General features: G+C 41.3%; 1 protein-coding gene and 1 long non-coding RNA gene across 3 annotated transcripts; one reads left to right on the top strand and one right to left on the bottom strand.

Moving 5' to 3' along the window:
- The first annotated feature begins 326 nt into the window (after nt 1–326).
- Nucleotides 327–11392, top strand: EPCAM (epithelial cell adhesion molecule). Of its 2 annotated transcripts, none has more exons than XM_083733740.1 (9): nt 327–764; nt 5739–5843; nt 5978–6221; nt 6824–6889; nt 7311–7371; nt 8340–8441; nt 8748–8942; nt 10150–10191; nt 10929–11392. In XM_083733740.1, exons 1-9 carry the CDS (start codon nt 695–697, stop codon nt 10968–10970), a joined length of 927 nt encoding a protein of 308 aa, XP_083589866.1. In that variant the 5' UTR covers nt 327–694; the 3' UTR covers nt 10971–11392. The 2 variants fall into 2 exon arrangements, with proteins under 2 accessions (XP_083589866.1, XP_083589867.1); XM_083733741.1 differs by having other exon boundaries at nt 334–764; nt 8748–8883.
- LOC310842173 lies at nt 11037–12227 on the bottom strand. Its single transcript, XR_014562963.1, has 2 exons — nt 11993–12227; nt 11037–11453 (listed from the first exon to the last, which is right to left on the bottom strand). It is a non-coding gene; the product is annotated as an uncharacterized lncRNA (long non-coding RNA).
- Nucleotides 12228–12357: the final 130 nt, after the last annotated feature.

Raw genomic sequence — 12357 nt, forward strand, 5'->3', positions numbered from 1 at the left:
CATTTTGAAGCAAAGTTCTTAACCTGAGGTACTATTTCTGGGTTAGTGGAGTCTGTAACCTGAAGCGTCTGTAACCCGAGGTACCACTGTAAATTGTGAAAACACCACCCATCCCCATTTTTTAAAGTTACATTCAGACGGCACTCCAGCAGGATCCACCTGCATTCCCTCAGACAGCAGGTGCCAGACGCCTCTTACCTCATCACCCGCCCTGCCCCTCTCCAAAGGTGTCTCGCGCCGGAAAAGTCCATATATGGGCCACCGGGCGGGCAGGTGAGCCTCTTTCGCCTGGGCCGCCGGACTCGCCCCGCCCCGCTGGCCGCTCCCAGTTTCGCTCAGGTGGCGCTGCGGGCTATAAGCGCTGGCGGGAGCCCCGAGAGACTCATTTGTCCTTCGAAGGAGGAAGCGGGAGCGCGTGAGTGAGAGAAAGCGAGCGACACAGGTGCCAGGGGAGGCGTCGTTTGAGAGGAGGCCCCAGGTGCAACCTGAGACGTCGGGCGCGGCCGGCCGAGAGGGGGCTTGGTCTACCTGCGGAACCTGCTGAGCAGCTTGAGCGTCTTCGCGAGGGGAGAAAGGGCGCCGCGGAGCCTCGAGGAGAAGACGTGTCGAAGCAGCGCTCCTCTTTATTACTATTTTTTTTTAATTTTACTTATTTTGCCTCCTTTGCTTACCTGTTCCTTCAACTTGCCCGGCGATGGAGCTGCCCCGCGGGACCATCTACCTGGCGCTGGCGATGCTGGCGCTCGCCGCCACCGTGAACTGCAGTACGTATCCGTCGAGGAAGGCTCCTTCTCTTTCCCCTTCCTTCTCTGCTGCTCCTTCCTCCGACTACCCGCTCCTGTGAGGGGGTTTAATGGCGCCTTGCCCGGAGAGAGCCCCTTCAGGAGCGAGGAGCGAGGCGAGCTATGCCCGCTCGCCACAAAATGGCGCCCCGTCGGGGCGGGGAGGGAAGGGGCGAGGCGCTTCTTCTCACCGGGGCAGAAAGAGCTTCGCTTTGCCTTCAGTGGGTGGCGGGATGTGTGGGGGCTAGGGGACAAGGGCTGGGGGTGCACCTGGCTGCCCCCCGTCGAGGATCCTGCTGCTTGGGAAAGAGCTCCCTGGAGAGAGAGCGAGGGCCTCCGAGGAGAGTTGGGGGTGGCGGCCCGACCCAAGCGCGGTCCTCGGGGGAGTTTTTCTTCAGATTTTGACCCCACTGGAGTGCTAGGTCTACTCACCGGGAGTAGATCCGTCGAAGTCAAGGGACGGATTTGGATCCTCTGAAAGTGGTAACTTAGCTAGGTACAACCTCGCGCCTCGAAGACGTCCCGTCCTGGAAACTAACTTTTTTTTAAAAAAAATGCTTTCATATTTTTTTATAATAATATTTATTAAAGTTTCAAAAGAATTACAAAAATGAAAAAAGAAAAAGAAAACAAGAAATACAAAGTACAAAAAAAGCAATTAAAAACATTTCAAAGAAAAAAATGCTTTCATTTCAGAACCTAGATTGAGGTTATTCTTTTAAAAAAGGCGTGCTGAGATGTGGGCAGTATATAGTATTTGTGTCTCAGGTGAAGCAGCGCTTCAATATGGTTATGCCGATATTCACTATAACTTGTCTGAAGAAATAGGAGGTAAGGCCAACTTGGGCTCAGCAGCTACAGGGATCCCTTCTTGAATGTCGTCGGAATTTTTTTATTTATTTTGTGTCGTCTCTCAAGTTAAGGAATTCCCTGTGCAGAAGAAACTTTCTTCCCCTAACCCCCCCCCCCACACATCTAAGCGTTGCCAGAGGTACTCTTCTTTCCAGGGACTGTTGCCTTTCAAACGTTGCCCCCCCCTCGCCCCCAGGTTTGCCTCGAAAGAACAGGAATGAGGCTCAGTCTGTGACATCACAAAGAGGAAGTAGTTTTAAAATACATAGCTGTTGAACTGCTAGGTGATGTGCAGAGTTTGGCCTCACCACTAGGTGGAGTGAGGTGGCTGCGGGGGGGGGGGGGCAGGTGAGATGTTTGAGGATAGGACTGTGTTTACTATACAACCTGCCCTGCAACTCCCTACGGTTGTGGCTTATGGGTGTGGTGGAGGACACTGACCAATGCTAGGTCCAGTTGGTCACTATGTAGAATGATGGTGTCATCTTAACCCTTCCTCTCGGACAGTAAAATTTCCTGGAGCAGCCCTGGTGTCGGAACCTTCTAGGGCTGTGATATTAACGGATCAATCACCTGATTAACCAAAGCAGCCTTCTTTTTCCTCTCCTGCTGCTGTGTATTCTATGGGTGACTGAGCTGACGTGTGTAAATAGAAGGCTCATCAGTGTTGGTTATATCTGCTGTCTGATGGGAGTGCCATCAATATGATTGTTTTGTACAGTTTACAAGCCCATGGGGTTAAATGGGCTGCAAGGAGCTGTTGCAGCCATTGCTGGGCACCTCTTCCATCAGGAAGAGAAGAGGCATCATTGTTATAGTTCTAAGAGCTCTGGAAAGAACAGGCTAATAACTTTTGCTTTCCTTTTTAATCTGTGTCAGCTCCTATGTGATTCCTGTTGGTAAATGGAAGCCTATCCCTGAGGCCTTGAGCTGTTTTCAGATTTCACATTTCCTGGTAGGAGAAATAGAGCAGAGTAGAGATGTGACTGGCTCCTTTCTGCAATTGAGACTACACCCAGGGTTAGGGGAGGTGCCTGAGAGCAAATCTGGTCTTCTATTAGAGGAGAGATAATAGCCAGCTCCTTCAAGTGTTCCTCATAAGGCTTAGTTTCCAGACCCTTGATCATCTTGGTTGACCTTCTCTGCACATGTTCCAGCTTGTCGACATCCTTTTTAAATTGTGGTGCCCAGAACTGGACACAATATTTCAAGTGTGGTCTGACTAAGGCAGAATAGAGTGATACTGTGACTTCCCTTGATCTGGACACTATACTTCTGTTAATTCAGCCTAGAATAGCATTAGCTATTTTTGTTCCTGCATCACACTGTTGACTCAGGTTAAGCTTGTGGTCCACCAAGACCTCTAGATCCCATTCACATGTACTGCTACTAAGCCAGATGTCCCCCATCCTATATTGGTGCACCTGGTTCTTCCTGCCTAGGTGCAGAACCTTACATTTGTCCCTATTGAAATTCATTTTGTTAGCTTGCGCCCAGTTCTCCAATCTGTTAAGGTCATTTTGAATTCCAATTCTGTCTTCTGCGGCATTAGGTACCTCTCCCAGTTTGGTGTCATCTGCAGATTTTTATGAGCGTCCCCTCAATTCCTTCATCCAAATCATTTATAAAGACATTGAACAACAACGGGCCCAGGACAGAACCCTGTGGTACCCCACTTGCCTCTTTTTTCCAGGATGACAAGGAGCCATTAATGAGTACTCTTTGGGTTCAGTCAGTCAACCAGCTACAAATCCACCTAACGATTACCTCTTTCATTCCACATTTTACCCGCTTCCTCGCAATAATATCATGGGGGACTTTGTCAAAAGCCTTACTGAAATCAAGATACACTATGTCCACAGCATTTCCCTGATCCACCAAGTTTGTAATTCCATCAAAAAAAAATCAGATTGGTCTGGCATGACTTATTTTTGAGAAGCCCATGCTGGGTCTTGGTAATCACAGCATCCTTTTCTGAATGCTCCCAGACCAACTATTGAATTACCTGTTTTAGGACATTCCCTGGTATCTATGTCAAGCTCACTGATCAGTAGTTACCTGGGTCTTCCTTTCCCCCCTTTTTGAGGATGGGGATGACATCTTCAAAAGCAGAAGACTCCCACTTTGCTACTCCTATCTAGCCAGTGGGAGCAACACACTGTAATTTCTTAGTTATTTCCAAACCAGGGTGGATTTGATTTAAATGAAATTGATTTAAATCACTTGATTAAAGTAATTTTAAATTTAAGTAATTAAGCAATTTAAGTAAGACTTGATTTAAATCTTTTTTTTATAGAAAGACAATCTTGCTGGTATAATCTTAATATTTACAACCAGATGAAGGTTTAAATTTTTGAATAATAAACTTTCAAGGTAGTTTTTACAGTTATATAAAAAAATTACTGATTTGGTTATTCTACTAGAAATACATAGAAAGATAATTATGAAGTTATTGTGAGGTTTAATAAGTTAACTATTTATATTTGGACAACTTTTCTGCTGTACTTCGTTGGAAGGAGAAAAATAATCATTTCCTTAATAACAATTTTAACAATTTATTTAACTAAAACAATAACATTATAGCATATGTATCCATGTTTGCAAACTGATGTGGTTAGAGACTTGATTGTTTGGACAATGTCAGGTGAGCCCTGGGAAGAAGGGTCTGGAACCAGTGAACTCTTATTAGTTGACTGGCAAGCACTTCAAGGTCTCGCCAAGGACTTACAGATCCCAGTTACTATTTCCACCACTACCCCTTTGGATTTGCTTCTACATTCAGGTGCCTATTCTGTACAGTTAGGTGTTAGTGCAGTTGTTGGAACCCAGTGGGATTGGGAAGAGGTTGCTAGCCCTGAAGTGCCTTCAGCACTTGCCTCAAGTCTGAGTTGCACAGGCATGCAACTGACTCCACAATTATTACACAAATATCCCAAGACTTGTGTAGTATTCTGCTCACAAGGTTACACTTTCATTTTTACTGCTTCACACTTGGGCAGATCTATTCCACTCCAAACAATCTGTTCAACGAACCTCTTGGAACTTAGCATTTAAGAGGTATGGGGTTGATTCTGTGTATATAAATTTGCAAAGGAACAATGGGATTAAGGTTTTTTCCCTCAACTTAAATATAAATCTATCTTTAGAAAGATTTTTACTCCAAGAGCATTTTATTTATAAAAAATTCAATTTAAATAAAAAAAGCCCATTTTAAAAAATCATTACTTTTTATCCACCCTGATCCAAACTAGAGATTGTGGTTTGTTCTTGATGTTGTTTGAGCAAAACAAAACTCATCTCTGGTTTGGATGTAGCATTGTTTGTTCCTGCTTGCTAGAAGGGAATAGTAAAGCAGGAGTCTACTGTGTGCTGATGGTAAACAGTGTAAATACTCTGATATGCAAACTGCACTGTTTTGATAACATTGTTACAATGCACCAGAAGGAAGTAATTTCAGAAATATTACATAAACACAAGACACTTTTGGAATGGGCCTCTTTTTAAATTAAAATTCAGTACACTTGAATTAAACCATTTCTTCTTAAAATGATAACTTCATCTGAGCTTTGATTTCTGGTGTCAGTTTTTGGCTTTATCTTTTTTTTTTTTTTTAATCTACACAATATTTTATTCTTGTCACAGCCCATGGTGTTTGTAGGCATTATAACATTGAAGTGAAAATTCATCACAAGGAACAGCAGGAGGGTGGTTAAGATACCACTTGATCTAATATAAATATAGTTTTTTTTTAAAAAAAAATTTTATTAAGGGTTTTCTTGTTTTACAGTTTAAGTGTAATGCCTTGTATTTTTTCCCCCCGTGTAACATTTTTACAAATCCATTTCATTTGTTGAGGCATTAGGGGGAGAAGAAAAAAGAAAAGAAAAAAGAAAGAAAGAAAGGAAGAAAGGAGGGTGGAGGGAGGCGAGATGGATGGGGGTGGGGTCGGGTAGCGGTGTTTCTATTATGCAGTTTTTGGCTTTATCTTGAGTGCTCAGAGATCTACAGAGAGAGAGACTTTTTCTTCCTCCCTCATTTACTTGCCTATTTGGTGCATGGTACCTGACTGGTTTCCTTCCTAACTGATACATTTAATTATTACAGGTTGCTTATGCCTGAACAACAAGCACGTGGTAAACTGTACTTCAATTAGCAGTACATGCAGATGCACAAGTTTTGGGTCCAATGTCACAGTGGACTGTGGAACATGTGAGTACAACAACTCCTGGATAACTTGCTTCAGTTTCAAATATGAGCTGCGAAGCCCTAGCATTCCAGCATAATCAGACATTTGAAACTGAAATGGTAACTTTAAATGTGGTTCTTTGCGATCTTATTTTCAGTGTCTTCAAAATGCCTGCTGATGAAAGCAGAAATATACCGCAAAAACTCTGGCAGAAGTAATAGACCACAACATGCTATTAGAGACAATGATGGCATTTATGATCCAGAATGTGATGACAATGGTAACTTCAAAGCTAAGCAGTGCAATGGTACAGACACTTGCTGGTGTGTGAACTCAGCTGGAGTACGAAGAACTGACAAAGGGGGTAAAGACATTAAATGCGATGAAGTAGTAAGGACAAGGTAAGCCTCCAATGAAACTGCATGTACCTTGAAATATAAATATTTGGTGCCAGGCAAATATATAAACATGCAGGTACAAAACATTAATGTTTTATGTCACAGGTGGGCAACCAGCAAGCAACATATGTCCCTCAGTAGTACTCTCTGCAGCTTGCCATGGCTCGCTCACTTCCTGTGTTGCCAAGCTGATCAGCAATCAGTGCAGAAATAGATTTCCCCTTGAGAGCTGGATGGGAGTGTGGTTTAATTTCTTCCCTGCACTACAAGGCACTCCTAATGCAGCCAATATCACTGTCCCCACACTGCTAATAGTAACCTACGACACTTTGTCTACTTCAGAGCATGGGGATTAAAGTGAATATACAGCCCTGTGCACTGCCTGCCACACAATTTGCCCAGTGGTATGTCCCTCCAAATGTCTAGCCCTGCATATGTGGCTCTAGGAGTGGTGGTGTTTGAGGTTGCCCACTCCTTATATTGTCAAGTTTGTTCCCACTGTAATTTTACAAATAAAAGATTATTTGAAATCCTATTTCTTAAGCTTGTATTTAATGCGTGGAATCGGCCAGCTAAATTCCTGAGGGCAATACTTTATTTTTCAGCTGGATTTCGATGGAAATGAAGCACTCTGGGACAGAAACTGATTTGGACAAACCTAGCCTTGAGAGGTATGTCTTTAGTCTGTTTGAAGTAATTAGGATTGCAAAACATAAAATTTCTAGGGATGGGGATGTTCTTCAGAATGTAGTTCAAAAGGAAGTGATCTGTATACTAATGCAGTGTTAACTTCCTCCAAAGCCATTTTTTTGCTATACTGCATCTACACTTTGCTTGTTTAACTGATGTTGGTAGCAAAATATAAGTGGGCTGGTTTAAGCCAGCTTTGCCTCTGTTTCTGCTAGTGCCAAGTATGGGGAAAGGTGTAAATACAGTTGCAGAAGTTGTAGTTGACAGGAAGGAACCAATAGAAGTTGCTGATGTGTCCCTTAGGGGTTAATGCAAAGATGTTAGATTGTTAGAGGATGACACAAGATTCAGTTCTAAATCACATGTTCAAGTACTAACAGTTTCTAATTCTTGTCTTTGTAGTGAAATCAGAGAACAACTTTCTCAGCGTTACAAATTGAATAAAAATCACATAACTGCTACGGTATGAATAGCAATTTTTGCAGATTTTCTGTCATATTTGGATTCCTATAGACAATTTTGTGCTAGTATTCACATACAGTCATACCTCGGGTTACAGATGCTTCAGGTTACGTTTTTCCGGCTTGCGGGCCACCGAAACCCACAAGTACTGGAACGGGTTACTTCCGGGTTTCGGCGGTCGAGCATGCGCAGAAGCACTAAACTGAGCTTTGCACCGAATTGCAAGCCATGTGTGCGCAGATGCGACGCTGTGGGTTGTGGACGCGGGTTGCAAACGTGCATTCCGCACGGATCACGTTCGCAAACCGAGCGTCCACTGTATTTCTAAAAATGGCCTTTAAACTTTCAAGATAGAGGAGATGAACCCCAATGTTAAATATTTAATTTTACTATATAAAGGACTTTCTGTTGTAAGTATTTTATATTAATCTAAAAAGCCCAGCTAAAAGCAAAATATATAATCAACTACTGAAGGGAAAACATAAAAGAATCGAGAAGGTTCAAGAGGGAGTCACCCAGAATTCCCAAGAACAAGTTTTTGGAATGGAACGTATTAGGCTTCACAAGAAATGTGCCTCTTTGGAGCTTCCACCTATAATCCCATAGCCTGCTAATTCAAGACATTTTGTCAGTGTTTGTATCATACAGCTGTGATATTTGAACTGTTATATTAATCTCTTTTAATACAAGTTCTTGAAACAAACCACTTGTCTTAAAGTGTATGTTTTATATATTCGGTAAGCTGCCCAGAGTGACCGGGGAAACCCAGCCAATTGGGCAGGGTGTAAATAATAAAATTATTAATATTTATCATCATCATCATCATCATTATTATTACTATAGTACTATTAAAAAAGAACATGATTTTTAAACTCCAAGAGATTTTTAAAAACCTAACAAAGTCACATTCTGTTCATATATTTATTTATTGGTTATGTGGATCTAATTGCTGTGTTTTCTTCATCCCAGTATGAAAAGCCTTTCGTTTTTATCGAACTGAAACAAAATGCTACAGAGAAATCTGACACAGATGTAGATATAGTTGATGTGGCATACTATTTTGAAAAAGATGTAAGTATACCAGTCCCTTTGTGCAAGGTAGAATAGAATGGTTCATGTAAACTCAGTGCTGATTTACGCTAGTCCAATTTATATGCAGTTGAGCACATGGGCAGTGTGGTGACCCGTAAGTGACCAGAAAAGGGGGCGGAACAGGGTGGAGATGTAATAGGCTTGTGCGCACTCCACCAATGTGCCTGTGGATCAGAAACGTAACCCCACACCAATCAGTAGTTGCCTGTATTTCAATGATTGGATATTGCTTGGACTGCTTACTCCAAAAGAGGAAGTGTGTAACTAGTGCTTCTACTCTTTCAGATCAAAGGGGACTCTTTGATTGTAGGACCAAGACTTACCCTTGACAGTTCAACAGGACCTCTTCAATCTAATGATGTTATAATCTACTACATTGATGACAAGGCACCAGAGTTCACAATGCAACATTTGAATCCTGGTATTATTGCTGTAATTGTGATTATAATACTGGCCATAGTTGCTGGTATTCTTGTACTGGTATGTTTTTCTAACTATATGAGATACTTTAACCCCATTCTTCATGTTAAAAAAGTTCCAGAGTTGTGTAATAAGGCAACTGTCACAGTAGCAGCAGATATAAACTAGCTAGTTATAATATAATGGAACTTGGTATCTGAAGCCTCTATTTCAGCAGAGTTTTGTACCATATGAACTTCCTTGGGCGAGTATTCTGAAGGTTGGGGGACCTGAAGGGCCTCTTGGGAGGATCTTTAAGGTTGAATAGCTTCATGTATTGTGTCCAAAGTAGTAGTATCTTATGTGAAAATAGCTATTCACTCCTGAATAGGATAAGAATAAGCGAGGTAAATACTTGACCGTCATACATGCTATAGGCTGAATTTAGGTAATAGGAAGCTATCATAGTGAGAACAAATGCCCAGTTTGTTAAAGAAGCGGCATGCAAACTTTTCGGAGACCATATTGTAAGTCTCTGTAACGGGCAGACACTGGTGTGGGTGGCTGCTGCTGTGAAATATGCTCATTCCAGTCCAGTTTTCATACCTTGGTCCAAATTACAGAAATAAATGGAAAAAGGTGCTTATACAGAGTTTGGATCACTGGATCATTATTCTCACAATTGACTATATTGATTGACAGTGGCTCTCCGGGCTTTCATTCCAGGAGTCTTTCCCCGTCCTATCTGGTCATGCCAGAGGCTAAATCTTCAACCTTCTGTATGCAGTGCATGTGCTCTACCACTGAGCTACTGTGCTTCCCACAGTGACCTGGCTTACAGTGATAAAAATAAATAAATAAATTCTTATAGTAGATGAGACTTGGTCCTGTGTGCACGTGAACCAAGCCCACCCATGAGACAGGGCGCAGCACCTCCCTCAGACAGCAGAATCACAATGGCTGCTTACAGATCCACTCATCTTTCCTGCCCCACTTGTGAAACACCTGAGTTTGATGAGAAGCTGGAGCATTCTGGTGGGACACTGTGGCGGGGTGTGGGGGCAGGAGGTGGCAATTCCTATTTTGTCTTAGGTGGTGAGACGGGCTGGGCCGCCCCTGCTTGCAGGTCTCATAAGCAACATGGACCTGACTGGCCAGAAGGTTTTATCGTTTAGGGGACCTCAGTGAATGGGACATGGGAAGTCGTGAATGTTGCATGAGTGTTCTGTGGATCCTTGAACTGCTAAGCTTTGCAAAAACTTGGTGTAACCTGTTGCTCTCCCTGCAGGTCTTTACTAGAAGAAAGAAGGGGAAATATGAAAAAGCTGAGGTGAGTTTTAAAAAATCAAAATCAAAGGAACTGTTAAGAATTTAAACAATGGCATAGAACGGTACTATAAAAATTCCTCTGAGCTTGTAACATCTGTGGTGCATATTTTACAGCTTATTCTAGCTTCTCGTGGTTCTTTTTTTTTAATTTTCAAAATTGTTTTTAATGTTGTATGTAAAATTGTTTTGACCTGCCCTTTGACCTTAGTGTGAAGAGTGAATAATAAAACAAAATAATAATGAAAACTATAATCTAGCAAGAAAGTGAACAGGAACAATTCTCAGGTTCTTACAGTATCTATTTGCTTAACTTGCCATGCAATAAGTTGCTGAAAGGTTCATATGCCATGTTTGTAACAAGTATGGCCAACATTCTGTGTGTGTGAGAGAGGGAATGTGTTTTGACATCTAACAGTTTGGGGAGTCACTTAAAAGCTGCACACAGGAAATATTATTTTCTAGAGAGCTTAGGATCTGATACATACATTGGCCAGGGAAGAGGTTTTTTAGGAAGTAAAAACAAAACTGCAAATTACAGCTTTCTGGATTCTTCTGTAGACAAATTCAGCCAAAAAGCTGAACATATGATATTATTGGGGGCAGGGGGAGTTACATTTAGCAAAAATTAGTTTCTAGGCTCGTGACTGGTGTCCATTCTATTGGTAATATTAATAGATGAACATGTTCTAAAGGCATCAAAACTGAAAAGGAATAAAACTCTTTTTTGTGTGTCTTCAGGTAAAGGAAATGAACGAAATGCACAGAGAACTAAACTCGTAATTGCTGTAACACGAAATAAGGATAAACATGGCAAAAGCATGTAAACTGAAGATTACCTGTAGAGACTTTTTTTGTTTAAATACTTCCTTATAGTTTAATAAAAGGATTACTTCAAATTTTGACACTAGACTAAATTTTGCTGGGCTGTAATCCATTTTTTAAACATTTTTACTAGTTGGGCAAGATGAACATCCTTTCTTTGTGTAAAATTACTGATGCCTTTTTGTTGGATGTATGTTAAATAACTGTTTTGTATAAACTTTTTTGAGGTGTCTAGTAAGTTTCTAAATGAATTTGGCCACCTTGCATCTCTTGCAGATCATGGAATATAGTGTGTGTGGTTTTTTTTAATGCTTGTAAATATTTTCCTTCAAATTTGCTCTTTTTTTTTACAAGTAATTTTAATAAATTCTGAAAATCTTTTCGGCTTTTCTGTGGTATTTCTAAGAATGACTTAATGGAACACTTCCCGATATCTTCATTCTAGTTTTATAGACAGATAACTCTAATTAGATTAGCATTTAGGAAAAAGGCATTTTGATATAATAGAATTGTAGAGTTGGAAGAGAGCCCAAGGGTCATTTAGTCCAACCCCCTGCAATACAGGAATCTCAGCTAGGTCATCCATGACAGATGGCCATCAACCTCTACTTAAAAACCTCTGGTGAAGGAGACCACCATTTCCCGAGGGAGTCTATTCCACTGTCGGAAGAGCTCTTGCTGTCAAAAAGGTATTTCTGATATTGATCAGAATCTCCTTTTTTTGCAACTTGAATCCATTGGTTCAGGTGCCATGCCACTTACTTGGCAGTAACTTCTATTGAACAGAGAACGTTTGAGTAAACAGGTATAGGACTGGGCTGCAAGGAGGAAAATCTGAAGAGTAACAGAAGTGCAAAGAAGTACTTGGCTGGAGGACAGCAGAGCTATCATTTGGTGCACATTTTCCTTAGGAATAAATTCCACTGAAGACTGCATGCCTAGGATTTATTAATTTTAGGTACCGGTAGTTATGTTCCCACCTTTTGCTGTACCTGCCTAAAAGGGAACCTTTGGCCCTCTAGATGTTCCTGAACTGCAGCTCATCATTCTCCCTTGCCATTGGCCATTCTTGCTGTAGCTGATGGGAGTTGTAGTTGAGCAATATCTGAGGGAAGAAATATTTCTCCCTCCATCTGAAGTGTGGTGTGGCAAGTTATCTTCAACCTTTTCTGACTCTGGACTCACTTTTCACCCAAACATAAACCTGAGGACCCATTTTTTTAATTAATATTTTTTATTATTTATTAAAAAGAATTTTTAATACACATATATTACAAACATACAATTCATACAATCCTTAAAAGTGTTCAAACATACCTACACTCAATCTCATGAATAATTCATT

The sequence above is a fragment of the Podarcis gaigeae genome (assembly GCF_964106915.1).
Source record: "Podarcis gaigeae genome assembly, chromosome: 3".
NCBI lineage: Eukaryota > Metazoa > Chordata > Lepidosauria > Squamata > Lacertidae > Podarcis > Podarcis gaigeae.